Genomic DNA, 21,045 nt, shown 5'->3' on the forward strand with positions numbered 1-21,045 from the left:
CAATAGAAATAATTGTTTTTCAGAATAGAAAAGAGTGTGGAGGTTTGAGAGAATGTTAAATATGATCCCTCCATTTTAAGTATCCATTGAAGTGATCTGAAGGTCTGTAATAGCAAAAACTGGGAAACCTAGATTGCTTGCAATGTCCTAGCAGTATGCAAGAAACTTGGAGGTTTTCTGAAACAATGACAGCCAGATATTTCACTTTCTGAGCAGACAAAACTTCTCTATCAGGGGCTGGACAATAGGGTCACTTTGAGCTTAGGGATTTAAATTAGGAGAAACAATGCCTATTTTTGAGGGACCCCAGAGAAGACACAGTTTCCTAAATATAACCTAAAGTCGAGACTGAGGCTACAGTGTGGTACTGCTAGATATTACTTTAAATGTTCTGCTGAGTTTAGTAGCAATAGACAAATTTGGGAAAAGAGGAAAATACAGATGACAAAGATCCTGTCAAAGAACTCTCTTGTAAATGAAATCACTTTCTGTGTTATATAAGACAGTGGCCTCCTCTAATCTAGGAACATGACTTTGGTTTATTTTCTTAGGAAAATAAAAATAATGAAAATGACTCATGAGCATAAGGTAAAACGTAAGAAACTATCCCCCTTTATTAATAGATTGAGACTGAAAGCCATAGGCTCACACCTATGAATATTACTACTCAGTAGTTATTTGAGTAGATATTTGAGGCTTGTGGTTTGAGGCCAGCCTACAGAGAAAACTCAATGATACTCTTTTCTCCAGTTAACCAGCAAAAAATCCAGAAATGGTGTATTTACATCCTTGAATGAAATAGCTAATAGAAAATGTAAGGCTCTGGACTCAAGCCCCAGTACTGGCATAGAAAAAAAATAGGTGCTTTATGAATTATTTTTATAAATGATTAATATTTAAAAAGCCAGGAACTCTATTCAATTATTTTATGAAGGTGGTATAAGTTTCATGGCACAATCTACAGATAAAACATTCAAAAGAAAATTATAGACATACTTTCTTGATGAATGCCTATGTAAAGCAATGTTTTATGTTCAAGAATTTTATTTCAATAAATTCAAATATTGTTTTATTTCAATTTTATTTTATTGTCAGGGTGCTGTATAGAGGAGTTATAGTTCCTTTTTCAGGTAGTGGATATATTCTGGGTTTTTTTTTTTTACCAGTCCTGGATTGAACTCAGTGCCTGGGCACTGTCGTTGGGCTTTCTCAAGGCTAGAGCTTGAGCCACTTGAGCCACAGCACCACTTCTGGATTTTTCTATGTCTCTGGTTCTGAGAAATTGAATGCTAGACAAGCATTCTACCACTAGGCCAGACTCCCAGTAGGGACATTACTTCTTGAAAATTGATATCCCTTCCCATGTTTTTCTTCCAGTTTCCCTCCTCCACCCCCTTCCAATCATCTTGTTTTCCCCTTCCCTTTCATATTTCAAATAAACATGTATACAACATACCAGGTATCAAAGTGAGATAATGTTGGCAAATATATTAATATTTCATAAAAGTAGAAGGAAATATGATCATAGCAATTAATATTAAAATCATTTGATAAAACACTGCTCCTATTTCTGATTAAAATTGAAACAATAGATAATTTATAATAAACTATGACTAGAGGGATGTACATCGGTAATTTAATGAAGAATCTTTATTTTGAGCCAGCAGCACATTTCTACTAAATCCAGCAAAGACTGTATTTTCAGATATCTTTGCTAGAAATTAACTAGACATGGCTAAAAGGCACATAGCACCAGTAATAACCATTGCAAGCTAGTGATGATCATTGTAATGTTCTTTAAAATATCAATCAATTGCAGACAACCTAAGCTTATTCTAATACTTGTAATGGAGTATTATGTTAAGATACTATGATATCACTAACGAAAAAGTTGGAAAATATTTAATAATATGGACAAACCCAGTTAGACTTTTCTTTTATAAAGAGAGAATTATGTGACAATGACTGAAAAGAGGATCTTAGAAGGAGATTGAAAGGATAAAGGTTTTACTGCAATCAAGACCAAGGCCTTTAATTTTATTCTTATATAAGGAAATCAACCTGTTTACTAAGTCTGTGATAAGGTCTGATTTAGTTGGTATAGACATTGTTTTGTTTTTCATTTTTTTTTGCCAGTCCTGGGCTTGAGCTCAGGGCCTGAGCACTGTCCTTGGACTTTCTCAAGGCTAGAGCTCTACCACTTGAGCCTCAGCACCACTTCTGGCTTTTTTCTATGTATGTGGTACCGAGGAATTGAACCCGGGTCTTCATGCATGCTAGGCAAGCACTCTACCACTAGGCCAAACTCCCAGCTGCTGTTTTTCATTTTTTAATTGCTCAGTTTTTTTTCTTTCTTTCTAGTTCTTGGGCTTGAACTCAGAGCCTACGTGCACTGTCTCTCAGCATCTTTTTTTTTTTTTTTTTTTGCTCAAGGATAGCACTCTGCCATTATATCCTCAGAGCCACTTCTGGATTTTTGTGGTTAACTGGAGATAAGAGTCTCATAGACTTTCCTTCCCAGGCTGAATTTAAACCATTGTCCTCATATTTCAGATTCCTTCATAGCTAAGATTACAAGTGTGAGCTACTGGTACCCAGCAGTTACTAGGTCTTTAAGCTTTAGGGCTGTTTTTTGTTTTTTTTTCAGAGCAAATACACCTGTAAAACAATTTGCAGGGCAATAAGGGAATATGTCAGATTGAAGATTCAAACATTTCTGGGCTAGGGATGTGGCTTGGTGGTGGAGTGCTTGCCTAGCATACGTGAAGCCAGGGCTTCCATTTCTCAGTACAACTTAAAAAGAAAAAGCCAGATGTGGTGCTGTGGCACAAGAGGTAGAGTGCTAACCTTGAGAGAAAGAAGCTCAGGGACAGTGCCCAGGTCCTGACTTCAAGCACCAGGACTGGAACATAGATTTAAATGTTGGTTAATTTTAACACTTGACTTTCACAGCAGAAACACATTGTGATTATTAATATCGATGCAGTTAAGGGTTTAAACTGCCATGTCTGTTAGCTACTTGACTTTCCATAATTAGGTTAAGCAAAAGCAGTTACTAATAAAGGGGCAGTGAAAGTGCTGAATGCTTTATCTGTGAGATAAATAATTTTACTCCTTAATGGTCCTTAGGTTCTGAGACTTCAAGCAAGTATACCATGGTGAACGATGAAGATGCTGATGGCCATTCTCTGGCCAAAAGTTCCCTTAAGGAAGTTGTGGATGACTTTTTCTTCCCCACAAGTAAGTTGTTCATATTTTTTCTCCTAATGTCTCTGTCTTAAAACAGTATAGCTAAGCTGCGTCCTAGAGACTTAAACTATACAGGAAGCTGTGATCACGGTTCAGTATTAAGGAGGCAGTAGTGCTCTCAACTAGACCTTAGTTTGAATGTTTGCTCTGTCCTTTACCTTAAACAATATAGTGTCTCTCAACTTCCATGTTTAAACTTTAATATGAGGATATTGGAAACAATGAATACTAATACAGTATTTGTAAGACATCTTACACATTTTGTGTTTTTTTTTTAAATAAAACATTTTTCCTTCACAAATACCCAAACCTTACCAGTTTACTTAGATGGCATGGCATACAATGTAGCTACTGATCCCATGGTGTGAAAAACACATTTAGTAAGGTACTGTATACCTGTGTTATAGAATATGCCAAATATTTTTTCTCTGTTTAATGATAAAAGTCCAGGTTTCAAGTTATATCATTTTTTAATTTTAGTTTTTTTTTTATCGGGGTCAGGTATAGAAAGGTTACAGTTGCATTCACCAGATAGTAGGTGCATTACTTCTCACACAATGATACCCCTTCTCATGATTTTGTCCCAATTTCCCTCCTCCGACCCCCTCCCAATTATCTTGCTTTCCCCCCTTCCCTTTCCTACTTCAAATAAACAAATAAACATATATACAATATACCAGGAAACCAAGTCAGGTACGGTAGGATTATGAGATTGACCAAAGGACAACAAACGAGAAGAGAAATAACAGTACATAAAAACAATAATCACACAAGATAAAGCTCTTGTTTACGTATCCTAGAGATCTCGCTATATCATTTTTGATTTTCATTTTTTGATTTGGAAATAATGTGTTTAGCAAATACATAAAAACTTACGAGAATTTTTTGATAACAAACGCCTTTTGTTTTCTACAATATGTTGTGTCCTTTCAAGGAGAAGCTTCTCATAAATTGACATGTGAACTTGTTTTTTCCAGTCCTGGGGCTTGAACTCCGGGCCTGTTTGTGGTCCTTGAGTTCCTTTTATTTCCCCTCTAGGCTAGCAGTCACTTAAGCCACAACTCCACTTCCAGCTTTTTCTGTGATTAGTTGGAGATATGACTCAGAGACTTTCCTACCCAGGCTTCCTTTGAATTGTAATCTTCAGATGTCAGCCTCCTGAGTAGCTAGGATTACAGGCCATGGTGCCTGGTGACATGTGAATTGTCAAGATTAATCTTATTTTCAAAATCATTCAGAACACAAAATTAAATCCTATTGTTTAATTCCAAGCCCTAAATTTTTATTTCATCTTACAAAATTTCTTTATGTTTCTTGATAGTGATTTGATAAAGAACAAAAGTTACTATAAAACTTATTACCAAAGACAATTATTTCTTTTATATGGACTAAAATTATTGCCACAACCAATTTGAGTGGAACAAAAATAAATTTTGGAAGGTTTATATTGCATAGGCTAAAGAATGGTTTGTTACAGCAACAAATGATAATTTATGCTCTAGAGCTTATGAAAATACCAGATAATTATTCTATAGTTAAAAATACTATAACTATAATAATACATTATACAAACACTAAAACCATCTTTAATAGTAGTCCTCAGATCTCAGCCTCCTGAGTAGGATTACAGGTATGAGTCACCATGCCTGACCTCAGATATTTTATATATAGAACTGGTCTAGGTTGATCCAAATATTTGAAAATACCAATTAAATATTAAATGTATACACTTTCTTCTTTCAAAAGAATAACAACTATTAGCTAGGCAATGTCTCTTGTTTAAGGCCTAGAACCTCACTTGGCATTTGATAACACAACAATTCAGCTCTCTTCTCTTTTTCATTTTTGAATATTCCACAACAGGATTCAAATTCTTGATCTGATGTTTTTGCTCATTGGCTGATGCTTTACCACCTGAGCCATGCCTCCAACCCCAACTCTGTTGTCTTTTAAATTACAATGTTTTATAGTAATTTGAGTCTGTAAGTTTTTTAGTTTCAGTAAAAAGTATAAAGTAACAGATACTTAACAATAGAAAAGCTCTTACAGATGATGAAGTAGAATCTTATACATTATTTAAATCGTCTCTATAAAATCCATGGAAGGTAATGTTTAAGCAATGCTAATGTTAGGATATACAGGTGAAAGAAGCCCATCCTATTTCTGACTAAGTCCTGAATATTTATGTCATCCCTCTCTAAGAGAGAACTGAACATAGAATTCAAGATTCAGTCCAACCTGGCTAGTAATTTTAAAAGTAAGTTGTTATTCAATATACTACATACAACAACAAGGTATGGTAAACTCATTTATGAATCTCAGTTATTTAGAAAGCAAATATTCAGGCCAGATATTTACATTAAATTTATGACCTAGTACAGATAATTTATCTTTAATTTTTTCATCTTTAGCCAGTACTTAGTGTTTTGGTTTTGTTTTCGTTTTTTCCAGTCCTAGGCTTGAACTCAGGGCCTGAGTGCTGTCCTTGGACTTTCTCAAGGCTAGAGCTCTACACTTGAGCCTCAACACCACTTCCGGCTTTTTTCTATATATGTGGTACGGAGGAATCAAACCCAGGTCTTCATGCATGCTAGGCAAGCACTCTATCATTAGGCCAAACTCCCGGTCCCCCAGTACTTAGTTTGAACTCAGGTCCTTGAGTGCTCTCAGCTTGTTTGCTTAGTTGGCATTCTAGGTTAATTTTCATTTATTAATTCTTATTTTATCTAATTATTTTGGGCATTCACCACTGATTGTATGTGTCATTCAGTCTTTTGAATCAACCAGTTTCAATTTTTCTTTGCTTTTACTTTGCTCTAATTTAAGCAGGAAAGTTCTTATTAACCATGCTGCATTTTTCTTGGATTTTTCCTAAAAGCTTGCATGATCAAGGAAAATCAAGAAGTAGAAGCCTGCAGCAAGAAAGGAGATCTTAAGGAGGCTGAATGTTTGAACCATAAGTGTTGCTACTCACCTCTTAAGACCAATTTGAAATGTTTTATCCCTCTAAGAGACCGTAAGTTCATCCTTTCTCATTTCTTGTATTTCTTTTAAAATGAATTAAATTACAAGAAAGAAAAAACTGAATAAACAAGTCATGATGGCCTAAGCTCAATTTGACAATAACAGCAATACTGAACTTACGAAGTCCTAGGCTAGTTAGCTTTCTATTCACAAAGACTTTTTATTTTTACTTGGTCATTAGATGGTGACTACAACAAATTAGTATCATTTTTTGTTGTTGTTAATTTTAGTAATTGTCTACCTTTTCTCTCAAGCGTTCTAGGTTCCACAATATGTAATCTTTAGTGCCTGGAAAAGATGCTATAAAGATTGATAGGGGAGTAATTCCTTTTCTAATCACCGTAAAGGTCATAGATAACACTCCTATAGTAAAGACAGATTAACAGAAGAAAAATAGAACACATTTATTTGATCATAGTTGCATATGACATTGGATAAATCAGAATGAACACCCGAAGATGCAGAGTAAAAAATTCGCTTTCATACTAAGGTTCCATGAAGCATGGACAGCCATGTAGAAGTATGATTGCACAAAAGTGAGCTAATTAGTTGAGTCACTACATAACTCTGAGTACATGATATTGTTGGGACTCAGGAAATGTACACCAGTACCCATCTTTAGCTTGTCATTTCTTTTGTCTGCACATTTTTTTTACATATAGCAGTATACATGAATGTATATCTTTAAAGCTTATTTGTTCATTTTGTGCTATTGTTTTGTTCTGACTTAGATTCTGAAAATATTTTTGATCTAAAGTTTTGAGAACTAGACCATCTGTTTTTGCTCCCTTCAGTTGGTTATTGAGGACATACCAGTTGGTCCACTGATAATTTGATGTGATAGTTCACATTCAGTACAAAAAAGATGCGTGTAAACACATATCTTACGTTAATATAGTCAATATTCAATTTACAGTTCTTTGCTGAATATCTAGTATTAATTATAAAACTCAAACCTGATCATGAATATAGTGTTATATTTTTTGCAGTGTCACATGTTATTTAGAATTCATTCATGAGTTTAGTGTTTATATTGTATGTGAAGAGACATTTGGTTCTTTTAGGAGAAAAAATTGAACCGTGACTTCCAATTCCCCAATCACATTAGAATGCATTTCCAAATGAATATGAAACTACATTATGTTTATTAATTTGCAAATTCTGGATTCTTTATTTAATTTAGTGTTTTGTAGCTTGGGAATAAACATTTGAGAATCCATTTCTTTACCAAGTTATGTATTCATAGATTAATTTGCTCTTGAGTGCTCTAGGATACATAACTTGGAGAAGCACATGTAGGGTCACAGGAAGAAACACATACAACACATCATATTCTATTAATAAAAGCAAGAGGATCATTTTGCTAAGGTTTTCATTGAGGGATAGATGTTGAAAGGGTCATGTTTAATTGCATGTAAACATATTTCAGAAATTGTTACTTAGAGAGTAGTAAGGATGTTTACCTATTATAATGCTTCCTCATTTTGCTTTACTAACATAGTTTTTAATGAAGATTTTATGAAATAGCTCAGATATACTTCTTTCGCTTAAGTAATAAAAGTAACAATATGATTAAACCAACAGAGCCTAAACAGATGGTTCGGATTTTTGGAATTTGTATGATAAGTGTGATCTTTCTGGGCTGTCTACCTATGTATTGTTGCTCTCTTTGCCGTAGAAGGTAAGCAAAATACAACTTTTATTTGCTAATGGATCTCCATATGTGGATTTTTGTGTGTAAAAACATTTATTCATATGCTTTAGGTACACAGGAGTTACGTTTGGTAAGAGGAAAGCAATGGGCAAAATATAAAAGTGGAGTTGTCATGGTATTTTAAAGTTATTTTGCTTTTTCACAAATTGAAGATATTCTCTGAGATAGATTCTGGGTATTCCTTCATCAGAAAACCCTACCAGAAGGAAAAACAAATCAGCAAGCTGAAAGTATATGGGGTACTGGGAGATATTAACTGCAAATGAGGCATCCCTCCAACTGTTCGTTTCCATTGAGCCATCTGTCCTTTGTAATTTTTCCTAATTCTCTTTTAATTGATGTATATTAATTGTATGAAAGCTGTTGTCATCTCCATACATACAAATATTGAATTTTGATCAAATTATCTCCTTTTTGGATCTTTTATTTTTTTGGTGTTTCTCACTTAAAATTGTAAAGAGCAAGATGGTAAACAATACTGAAGTAAGTTTCATGTGTGAATGATGATGACAAAGCAAACTTCACTAAAAGCTGTTAATAATGGGTAATGGCGATAGGGAAACTGAGAGTAAGGAAGTCAGTCCGATGTGCATGTGTGATGGAGCACAGTAAAAATTACCCTAGGAATATAAACTTAAAAATAGAATGATGAGAATGTAAAACAGACTCTTTGTGAGGTGTTGCTACTATTGACAGGGGAGGGTAAAAGGGTGAATACAGTCAGAATACTTTATAAATGTGTCATAATGGGACAGTTAAGATTGTAGAGTTTGGTTTGGGAAGAGAAGAGAAAAAAAGGAGAGTGTTGGAGAGTAATAAGTCTGATCAGCATATATATATATATATATATATATATATGAGCATGTCAAAATGAAACTCTCACGTACAAATAATTGATGCTAATAAAAATGTTAGGAAGTCCTTGTAATGCATGTTTGAGAACAGCTTAAAAAGCTTATGTTTCGTTTTTTACCTTCTCACATATATACTTTTATGTTATCTAACTCCTCTTTATTTTGTTTACTTCTTTGCTCTTCACTCATCTTCCCATTCCATTTTTCTTTCCACATTTGAAAGAAAATGTGATTTTTTTGTATTTACTAGCTTCTCATCTATAAAATGGTGTGAGTATGAAGACGTGGAATAGAGCCAGAATTAGAGTAGAGGAAATAAGGCTGAGCATTTAGAAACATTTAGGGAGAGCTGCTCATTCTTAGTTTTGTTCTAGTAAGGGCTAACACTATCAAAATTGTGAGAGTAAGTACCTCCTTCAATTCCTTGAAGATTAAACAGCTTTGATGTTTTTGTTTACATTAATGAGAAAATGATATTTAACTACTTGGTTTAGATTGTTTTTGCCAGTCCTGGGGCTTGCACTCAGGGCCTGAGTATTGTCTTTGGGCTTTCTCAGGGCTAGTGTTCTACCACTTGAGCCACAGTAACATTTCCAGCTTTTTTCCAAGGAATCAAACCTGGGTCTTCGCGCATGCTAGGCAAGTACTCTACCACTAGGACAAATTTCCGGCCCCTTGGTTTAGATTTTACTGGAAAATGAATACTAACAGGTTGCCTTAACATCAATATCATCAGATTTTGGGCTAATAGGACTTAGACTGGAATTCACTGTTAAGTCAAAGCATTTCAGCTATTTCCTTCCACTTTGCATAAAGAGATCATTTTTCCCTTAGGTTTCATTTAGCTTTGTTTTTGAGTGGATATTCAGCTCTCATTAGCCTCACTGAATTTTTCCTTTGCTTCCCAGAATGATTGGGAGTAGGTGTGGCAATTTTATTCCTATTCTTCTCTTCAAAGCTTGGTTTTATATAAAAAAGTTAGAAGTGAATAAAAGTGAAATATTCTTAGAATTAGGATTAGAATTAGTACTAGGATTATGTCATGTAATTTAGAGAACATGTAGAATATAAAGCTTGATACAATTTCGTTATGGCTCCTCTCTTATGTATGTAGATTTTTTTTCATTATAACTAAATCAAGGATCTGGGATTGTAACCTAGTGGGTGGAGTGCTCAACTAGTATACATGAAGCCATGGATTCAATTCCTTGGTACCACATACACAGAAAAAGCAGGAAGTGGTGGTGTGGTTCAAGTGGTAGGGCACTAACCTTGATCAAAAAGTGTCCAAGGACAGTGCTGAAGCCCTAAGTTCAAGCCCCGGGAATGGCAAAAAAATGAAATCAAAAGGATAATCTGTAGAAATTATATTTTATTTTGTCTATATAATACAAAGGACTTGACAGACATGAACAATGTGAGTATGGATGTTGAGTGCCATATGTTTTGGTTTACTGCGTCTTACATACTTACTTCACTATTTTGTGTATGATTGGTATGTTCTTCTGTCATTTTCATCTGCTGATCCTGTCCCTGGAAGTAGGTTACACTTTTAACATGATGTTTAGTTGAGTTTCCAGAACAAAAGTTGAGGGTGGATGAGGCAGTGTAGGCTTTTGGTGGTAGGTTGATGTTAGAAGCATTGAAAATAATTGTGTAAGAGTCGAGTTCTCATATGTGATACAAAACAAGGAGTGAAATGAAGGCCAAGTGCTATGAAATTTCTCCTTTGTGGGACAAATGATTTCCTGTCTCCATTTTAATGAATAAAATACTAGATAAAACATTAGGCTCACTCCTGTAATTCTAGCTACTCAGGAGGCTGAGATCTGAAGACTACAGTTGAGAGCCAGCCAGACAAGGAAAGTCTTTGAGACTTTTATCTCTCAGTTAATCACCAAAATGCAAGAAGAGCTGGGGCAAAAAAGTTGAGGGCTAATAGTTCTCAGGGAGAGGTCGAGTACCAGGAATAGCACACAAACACAAAAATAAATAAATAAAATAGGAAACCAGATACAGTTGTTTATCTAAATCAGAGGAGCTTAAAGTCAAATACAGATCTGCAATCATGTGATATGGGCCTCTGTTGAAAGAACTTTTACTCTTTCAGCATTGGATGATTTCTTTTTTTTTTCCTCCTGGGTTCTGTCCTGTACAATAACTTTTAATATTTCTTTAGCAAAAAGGCTCATCTCTTATCCTGCAGTTGCTAACCAAACAAATGAGTTTTTGACATTCCCTTGCATCTGCAATTTGGATAATGACATTTAAAACAAATTATGTTGATACTGAGTTTGAACTTAATACCATGTATTTTTGTTTAGCTTTTTTACTAAAAGCTGGAAGTTAACCACTTGAGCCACACCTTCATTCTGGCCTCTTGCTGGTTAGTTGGACATACGAGTCTCTTGGATTTGTCTGTCTGGGCTGGCTTCAAACTGTAATCCTCAGATCCTATCTTTCTAAGTATCCAGGGTTACAGGAGTGAGCCACTGATGTCAAGATTCTTCCTCTAGCTGGAGAGTGACTTGTAGTTACATATCACTTAAGGAGCTAACAACTGACAAGATTTGGAGAGATGAACAATGATAAATAATTTGAACAAGTGGGAGAAATGAAAGCAGTTTAGGTGAAGAGGCTATTCATTTCCATAGCAAAATAAATATGTGCCATTTTTAGATGTCCGATTCACACTTTCTGCGGCTGGCATACTCATTGAATATTTGCTTGTTTGGGTAACTTGGAGGATGAAAAAATGCCTAAGACATAAATTCTACATTTTATGCCAATATAGGTCCTGTTTCTTTTAGCCATTTTAGTCATGGCTGGCATTGTGCCACTTGAGCCACATCTCAAGTCCAGCATTTTTCTGTTTAATTGGACACAGAATCTCTCTTACTTGTCTGACTAGTTAGCGTTGAACTATGATACTCAGGTCTCAGTCCCGCAAATAGCTAATACAGTTAAGAAGCATCTCATCTGAATTACGGAATTTAAATCCACCTTAAGAACTTTTTACAATTACATTTGAATGAAACAATATAAAATGAAACAGAATTAAAGATCGGAATGAATGATTGTAATGATTTGTCAAGTTCTGGAGCAGTGGGGGGTCACTATCAGTGGGAATAAGCAGGGTAGCTTCACACAGATGTGCCATTTGAGCTGAGTTTGAAGGGAGAACAAGATTTGGATTAGAGCTGGGTGCAGGTGGCTTACTATATTCCTGTCTACTCAGGATGTTGAAATTTCAGGAAGCCAGAAAGGGCAGAAAAGTTTGAGAGACCATTATTTCCAATTAGTCAGCAAAAAGATGGAAATGAAGTCATGGCTCAAGTGGTAGAACACTTACCCTGAGTGAAAATGTTTAAGAAATAACATTTTGGGCCAGGAGTGTAGCCTAGTTGTAGAGCTCTTGATTAACATACATGAAGTCCTGGGTTCGATTCCTCAGTACCATATATACAGGAAAAGACAGCAGTGGTGCTTTGTCTCAAATGGTAGAGAAGTTGTCTTAAGAAAGCTCAAGGACAGTATCCAGGCCGTCAGTTCAATCCTCACGACCGGCCAAAAAAGAAAAAAAAAATAACATTGCTGCCCCAAGGACAATCCCTAAGACGGCACACACATATAAAAAAAGGTGTGGATTCCCTGGGGAAGCAGCCTTTCCACAGAGTTCTTCAAGTCTAGATAGAGTTCTCCATACTACATGTCCCTTGACTGCTTGTCATTTCTAAGAAAATTTAGCTAAATTTTATCCTTGGAATAAGTAGATAAATCTCTAGCTGACTTCTATTAGTTGAAAGCACAAATGTTATTTATTCCAGGTATATAGAGAATTCAGTGTTACTTAAACTGACTGTAAATACATAAATGTGAATAGCATAAATGAAAAACTTTCTAAGACTTTATTACTAATAGCTCTATTAAACGTACATACAAAAGTTGTTTAGAAAGCATTCTCAACTCGAGGTTATGTAAGATCTATTTTTATCCTCATTAATAGGGATGGGGGGAGGGAAATGGGGACAAAAACATGAGAAGGGGTGTCAGTGTATGTGAAGTAATACACCTATCTGGCGAATATAATTTAACTCTTCTATTAATTACAATTAAAAATACATTCAAAAAAGTTAAAAAAATAGTGATCAGGCGCTTCATTAGGTTTAAGTACCAGTGTGGGATTAAGATTTAGAGAAGAGGGCCAGGAGTTTTGCCTAGTGGTTAAAGTCCTTGCCTAGCATGCATGAAGACCCGGGTTCAATTCCTCGGTACCACATAGAGAAAAAAGCCAGAAGTGGTGCTGAGGCTCAAGTGGTAGAGCTCTAGCTTTGAGAAAGTCCAAGGACAGTGCTGAGGCCCTGAGCCCAAGCCCAGGACTGGCAAAAAAAAGAAGATTTAGAGAAGAAAGGAAAAGATCAAGTGAATGGGGACTAAAGGAAGCTGAGATAGAGAGCTGACAACTCTAAAGAGAGGAAGAGAAGGAAGGCAACTGAGCTATATCTGTTACAGTAATAGTGTACTAATAACAATACAGTAGTAATAACAATATTCTTAAATGTCAAATTCCCTTTCTAATCTGTAAATGTTTTAAAGTTTAAATCTGTGTTCACACCTTAAACATTTATGCATTACCTAGTGATTTTCCTTTCAGGTATACCTAGCCGTAGTAAAATAGAAAATGCCTATTAAATTTAGATTAAATATATTTTCAAATTCTTCCTAGTAGACTGAATATTTTTCATATATTTTTATTGTAATTAATAGAAGGGTTACATTATATTCACCAGATAGAAGGTGCATTACTTCACATACATTGACACCCTTTCTCATGTTATGGTCCTCATTTCCCTCCCCCCACCCCTGCCCCTCATCTTGTTTTCCCCCCTTCCCTATCCTATTTCAAATAACCAAATAGACATATATACAGTATATCAGATAAGCAGGCGAAATACTGTAACCATATGAGATAGCCAAGAGACAGCAAAAAAGATGAGAGATAACATAGTACATTAAGGAAAACAATCACTCATTATATGGCTTTTGTTTCTATACCCTGGAGGCCCTTTTATTTAGCGTCATTCTGTATGGCCTTATGTATCTAGGTTTTGTTCTATTGTGAATCTCTGCTAGGAGAGCCCAAGGTTTCTACTGATTATGACAAATGAGGGAAACCACTGAGCCTATGTTCCTTTGAGTCTGGCTTACTTCACTTAATATGATTTTTTTCTAAGTCTTTCCATTTCCTTACAAATGGGGCAATGTCGTTCTTTCTGACAGCAGCATAGAATTCCATTGTGTATAAATACCACATCTTGTTGATCCACTCATCAACTGAGGGGCATCTGGGTTGGTTCCATATCTTTCCTATGGTAAATAGTGCTGCAATGAACATCGTTGTGCTAGTGGATTTTGTTGAATTAAACAATGTAGAACTTAATCTGAAAAATGACAAAACCAGTACTGTCAACTAATAAAGAGGCATGTTTAAAAAATAAGATTGTAAGACGGGCACGGTGGCTTACGGCAGTAATCCTAGCTCTTCAGGAGGCCGAGATCTGAGGATCAAAGTAAAAAGTCAGCCTGGGCACAAAAGGACCTGAGACTCTTCTCCAGTTAACCCTAGAAAACAGGAAGTGGCACTTGGCTCAGGGTAGGACAGTAGCCTTGAGCTGATGATCTCAGGGACAGTGCCCATGCCCAGAGTTCGAGCCCCATAACCCAGACAAAAAAAAATAAGATTGTAAATCATCTGATACAAGATTGTTCTAAAACACAGTCCTCTCTCTACGTATTTCAGTATTGCTACTTTTCAGATGTCTGTTGCTGAAAATTTCTACATTTACACAAATCCTGATGTGTGAGTCTTATGTGATGTATGCTGATAGTCATATTGATGCTCTTCAGAATAGAAGATAAAACATGGGATAAGTGTGTCAAAATAGTGTAAAATTTATTACCCATTGAAATTAAAATTAGCCATTTACGTCTTTTTAAGTCTTCATATTTGTATGCTTCGTTGCACTGCATAATAAAACTAGTAATGTTATTCTGAAAATATTCATTAATCAACTTGTAGAAGGTTTGAAACTCCTATGCTTATATACATATGAATTCAGATGACAAACATTGTACATTTTCAAAATATATAAGTATACTCTGAGAACTTTGATAAAATATAACAGATGATAATGTGAACAAACCAAAAATCTCTTATATCATGAATCACTATAGATTTGAAATTTGTATGAAGCTACTTCTTGATCCATGTTGAAGACAATTCAGTTACTGAAAGAGTAAAGGCAACCTTATGGTATATGGACTATATGTCTTAGGTCCTGCCTCCCGCCCTCCTTCTCCCTCCCTCCCTCCCTCCCTCCCTCCCTCCCTCCCTCCCTCTCTCTCTCTCCCTCCCTCTCTCTCTCTCTCTCTCTCCCTCTCTCCCTCCCTCCCTCCCTCCCTCCCTCTCCCTTTCTTTTTTTCCCTCCCTCCCTCCCTCCTGCCCTCCCTCCCTCCCTCCCTCCCTCCTGCCCTCCCTCCCTCCCTTTCTGTCTCTTTCTCTTTCCTCCTCTCTTCTTTTCTTCTCTTCTCTCTCTCCCTCTCCCTCTCTCTCTCCCTCTCCCCCTCCTTTCTGTTATGGGGCTTTAACTGAGGGCCTAGGCACTGTCTCTGAGCTCTTGTGCACAAGCCTAGCTGTTTGGGCCACCACACAACTTTCGGTTTTCTGGTGGTTAATTGGGATAAGAGTCTGATGGACTTTCCTGCCTGGGATGGCTTTGAACATTGAGCCTCAGATGTTGGCCTCCTGAGTACTAGGATTACAGCCATGAGCCTCCAAAACAAAGCTGGCTATTGAGTTTCTTAAATGTAGTTGAATTAATTTCTCTTTTCTTAAATTAGTGTCAAATAGGTGCACAAGGTACTTTCATTTTGACATGTCTTTTTATATATGCATATACTATACCTTGATCTGACTCATTTCCTCTACCATTCTCCCTTATCCAGTCTTCATCTTACCCAACTCAATCTCAAGAAGCTTCATTGTATCCTTTTTTACATATGTGCATAAAGTATTTTGACCATATTCTCCCTCCTTTATTCTATTTGCTTTTGCCCCTCCCACTGGTATGCACATCCCAGATAAGATGTGGTTCATGTTGCTTAACATTCATTTTTGTTAAAGTACATGATCAGTTGTTCAAAAGGAAATCAACATGGCATTTCACAAATGTATGTACTGTACTTCAATCAGATTGGTCATATACTCTATGTCTATATATTATGTGAGAGAGATCTTATATGGTGTGGTGTTTTCTTTTTTAAATTTTTTTGCTTTTGAATCAGAGACTTTTGATTGCCCAAAAGGCATTCTTACTAATGAGTCTGGTCATTGTTTCAGGCCTGTTTTTTTTCTTTTACTGACTTAGATACTATCTTGCTTCCCATGTAGACTCTTGTGTGAGTCTCTGCTTTCTTAGTTTCCTGTAGTGATTGGGATCACAGTGACAACATGCAACCAGCTTCTTTCCTTTGAGTGCTAATCTTGTAGAATTTTCTGCTTGGTCTGGCTAAGAAGTGCAACTTGCTAGTTTCAGCTTCACACTGCAGTTTGGGATGTCTGGCACATATCACTCTATCCAGCTATGGGTTGAGAAGTGGATCTTTCAGACTTTTCTGCCTGGGCTGGCCTGAAATGGTGTTCATCCGGTTCTCAGCCTCTCAAATAGCTAGGTTTGTAGGAGTAAGCCACTGGAACTCAGTTGAGTCAGATAGATTCTGGAGTAGTTTTTGACACATATTCAGAGTCAATAGGTGAATAGCTCTTAAATGTAAATCCTTAAGTCCTCACCTCTATTTTCCCCCAGTTTTCAGCTTTTCTTTTCTTTTCTTTTTTTTTTCATCCATGGTGCTTGAACTCTGGGCCTGAGTGCTGTCCTTGAGCTCTTCAGCACAAGGCTAGTGCTCTACCGCTTGAGCCACAGCACCACTTCCAGTTTTCTGGTGGTTAATTGGAGATAAGAGTCTCATGGACTTTCTTGCCTGGGCTGGCTTTGACTCACGATCCTTAGATCTCTGCATCCAGAGTAGCTAGGATTATAGGCGTGAGCCACTGGCACTCAAGGCAACTTTCTTTCAGCACCTGAAATGAAACATGTACAGAAGTGAACATATATTTCTTTCCTCACAAATCATTGTTTTGATGTTTCTGATTCCCTCCATCCCTCACTCCTTCCTTCCTTCCTCTCTTTCTTTCTCTCTTCCTTTCGTTCTCTCTTCTCTCTCCCTCATATATAAATTGCTTAGTTTATTTTCACCACTTCACTCAAATATTTTTTATTCTTATTGTAAAGGTGATGTTCAAGGAGGGGCTACAGTTACATAAACCAGGTAATGAGTACATTTCTCTTTTTTTTGTCAGTAGTGGGGCTTGAACTTCTAGTCTGGGTGCTGTCCCTCAGCTTTTTTTTTTTGCCAGTTCTGGACTTGAGCTTAGGGCCTGAGCACTGTCTTTGGACCTTTCTCAAGGCTAGTGCTCTACCACTTGAGCCTCAGCACTTCCAGCATTTTTTCTATGTATGCGGTACTGAGGAATCGAACCCAGGTCTTTGTGCATGCTAGGCATGCACTCTACTACTAGGCCAAACTCCTGGCCCCATTTCTTTTTAAACAGTGTCACACTTTCGCTTTTTTCTCCCAGTTTCTCTCTTCCAACTGCCCCCCACAAGTTGTAAAGTTCATTTTTCAACACAGTGTCCAGTGAGTATCACAGCTGCATTTGTTCATCTTTTGTCTCCCATTTATGTGCTCCCTCTTGCCTTCCACACAAACAGATGAACTTACATAGAAGACAAAAGGTACAGAAAAAAGAAACAGCAACAAAGGAGAAAAGGAAAAATAAAGCAGAATAGCAAAAAACCTTTCATTTCCAGCTCTTGGAGTTCATTTCGATTTTTTTTGGTGGGTCCTGGGGCTTAAACTTGGTCTGGGCACTGTCTCTGAGCTCTTCAGCTGAAGGTTATCGGCCTAACCCTTGAGCCAAGCCCCACTTCTGGTTTTCTAGACGTTAATTGGAGATAAGAGTCTCAGGTCCTTTTGTGCCCGGGCTGGCTTTGAATCTTGATCCTCAGCCTCCTGAGTAGCTAGGATTACAGGCATGAGCCACTGTGCCTGGCCTGACTAGCAGCCTTTTTTTTTCAGTTGTGGGGACTGAACTCAGGGCCTGAGCACTGTCCTTGGGCTTTCTCAATGTTTTACTCTATCACTTACCACTTCCAGCTTTTTTCTATGTATGTGCTACTGAGGAATTGAACCTGGGTCTTCATGCATGCTAGGCAAACACTCTCATCACTAGACCAAACTGAGTCTTTGTGATCCTCTCCTAAAAATAATCCTCCTTTGGTCTCACTGTGTGAATGTCTAGAGTTCGGATGTTTCATGTCCAAGTGTATTTTTGGTCTATTACCATCCAGTGTGTTTAGTCTTAGGTTTATAGGCACTTTCTTGTTACGACAAATGAGGGAAACTATGCAGCCTATATTTCTTGGGGTCTAACTTCACTTAATATAATTTTTTCCTAGTCTTTCTATTTTCTTATGAATGGTACATATCTTTCTGATGTAAGTATAGAATTCCATTGTGTATATGTACCACATTTTCTTCCATTCATCTGCAAAGAGGCATCTTGGTTGATTTCATATCTTAGCTATGGTAAATAATTCTGCACTGAATATGGTTGTGTTGGTAGCTTTAGTGTGACCTTGTTTATGGTCTGTGGTATAAATGCCCGGGAGTGGGATTGCTGGATCATAGGGAAGTTCTATGTTTCATCTTTTGAGGAACTTTCATACTGCTTTTCAGAGGGGTTGAACAAGTTTAGCATTCCTTTTTGGCCTCACCCTTGCCAGCACCTGTTATTGTTAGTTTTCTTGATAATGGCCATTCTAACTGGAGTGAGGTGGAATCTCAATGAAGTTTTGAGTTGCATTCCTTTTATGGCCAGTGATGTTGAAGATTTCTTAATGTGTCTGTTGGTTATTCATACATTTTCTGAAAGTCTTTGTCTTTAGCCCATTCATTGATTGGGTTGTTTTGTCATTGAGGGTTTATTTTCTGAGACCTTTAATTTTTTGACCTCTAACTATATTTTAGATATGAGGGCCTTGTCTAATGTGTAGGTGGTTTTCTCCCATTCTGTATCTTTACTTAGGAAGTTTTGACCCATGCTTAGAAGCCTTAATGTTTTCTCTAACCATTCCTGTGTTATTTTTATGGCATCTGGCCTTACATAGAAGTCTTTGATCCATTTAGATTTGATTCAGGACCTAGCTTTAGGTTTCTACATGTGTGTGGCCAATTCTGCCATCACCATTGGTTGAAGAGGTCTCCATCCTGTGTTTTGGATCACTTAGGAAATACTAGGTGGCTATAGGTCTTTGGTTTTCTATTCTGTTAGATTGGGCCACAGGCCTATTCTTATGCTAGTACAAAGCTATTTTTATTACTATGGATTTGTAATAGAGTTTGAAATTTTGTATTGATATTCTTCCAACATTCTTCTTCCTATAAGGATTATTTTTGCTATCTAGTGTCTTTTATTATTGCATATGAATTTCTGGATTTTTGGATTGCTTCTTCTGTATCATTGAAGAATGTTGTTGGGATATTTTTAAGTGTTGCATTGAATTGAGTAGTGTTGCCATTTTCACAGTGTTAATCCTTTGAATCCAGTAGCATGGGAGCTTTATTTCCTTAAATTGGATTTATTTTTTTCAGATTTTTAATATTGTCATAATAGAGATTCTTCACATCTTTGTTTAAATTAATTCTTAAAGCTTTTGTTTTGTTTTGTTTTTTGGCTACTACAAATGGAGTTGCTTTCCTTCCTAATTTCAGTTTTGATCTTCTTATTGGCATACAGAAAATCTACTGGTTTCTGTGGGTTAATTTTTATACCCTGTTACTTTGCCAAAGTTTCAGGTCAACTCAAGTAACTTGGGAGAGACAACTGTAGGGTACTATAAATGCAGGATCATGTCCTCTGCAAGGGAGGGATAGTTTTACTTCTTTCCCTTTTTGTATGTCCTTTATGTTTTTCTTGTCTACTTTTTTTTGCTAGGAATTCTGGTACTATATTTAAGAGTAGAAGAGAGTAGACATCCTTCTTGTCCCATTTCTGATTTTAAAGGAAGTAGGTCTAACTTTTCAGCATTAAGTATAACGTTGGCTATACATTTGTCATGTGTAGCCATGATTATAGTGAGGAATGTTCCATGATTACTAGCTTCTCAAGTGGTTTTATCATTAAGGGATGTTGAATCATGTCACATGCTTTTTCTGCGTTTATTGAGATGATCATGGGGTTCTTATCTCAGCTTTTGTTGATGTATGGAATTATATAATATATTTACATATATTGAACCAGCTTTGCAAGCCTGGAATGAAACTCACTTGATCATAATATATGATTTTTTGTTAGTTTTTGAATTCCATGGGCTGTTTTCTTAGTTTCTATCCCTTTTATTCATTTAAAAGATGTGGGATTTTTATTTGTCCACTTTAGAGTTGTCACTAGGACAACTAGGAGTTAAGGAGTTAGGTCCATATGTTATAAAAGAATATATGGGTTTGCCCTTAGGTAAAGAAGATATGTGTACCTAATGACAACTTGGTTATGTACTTGGATTAGGATCTGCTTTCTTTCTAGTCCATACTTCAGTCCTTTTAAATTCATTTTTTAAAAATAGTGCTATTAGCTAATATCATATCATTCAAGAAATTCCTATTCATTGAAGAAATAGCTATATTCTACGCCTACCTGTTATATATTGGAAAGATATTGCTCTTCTCAAAGAATGCAAAGTGTAATAAAGGATATATACACATATCTAAAGTAGAAAGTCACAGTTCATAGAAGACTGACAAAAACTAGTGCATCTGTTACCTTTCTTACTTTGTCTAGGGTTTCCATATACTTAAGCTTTTAGACATTCAGAATATGAGAATATTTGGCCTCTCGCTCAAGAGAGATGGCTTAGGGGTAGAGGCCTAGCAGGCATATGGTCCTGGGTTTGATTCCAAGCACCACCAAAAGAAGATGGTGCAGTGTTAATGAATACTTCACTTATATGTACTGATAAAGCAAGAACCTCAGTCCACTTTCTGAGTTATTTGCTAAATTCTACTAGAAAATAAGGAACAAAAACA

At 36.4% G+C, this 21,045-nt stretch overlaps 1 protein-coding gene across 1 annotated transcript in view; it reads left to right on the forward strand.

Annotated features, from left to right (window-relative positions):
- Nucleotides 1–21,045, forward strand: part of Fmr1nb (FMR1 neighbor) — a 38,028-nt gene that overhangs the window by 11,391 nt on the left and 5,592 nt on the right. The window contains exons 2-4 of the mRNA XM_090326308.1: nucleotides 3,130–3,240; nucleotides 6,128–6,265; nucleotides 7,858–7,954. Of these exons, the coding sequence (XP_090182434.1) occupies nucleotides 3,130–3,240; nucleotides 6,128–6,265; nucleotides 7,858–7,954 (346 nt within the window). The remainder of the gene's footprint in view (nucleotides 1–3,129; nucleotides 3,241–6,127; nucleotides 6,266–7,857; nucleotides 7,955–21,045) is intronic.

The sequence above is a fragment of the Megascapheus bottae genome, chromosome X (assembly GCF_031878675.1).
Source record: "Megascapheus bottae isolate mThoBot1 chromosome X, mThoBot2.hap1, whole genome shotgun sequence".
NCBI lineage: Eukaryota > Metazoa > Chordata > Mammalia > Rodentia > Geomyidae > Megascapheus > Megascapheus bottae.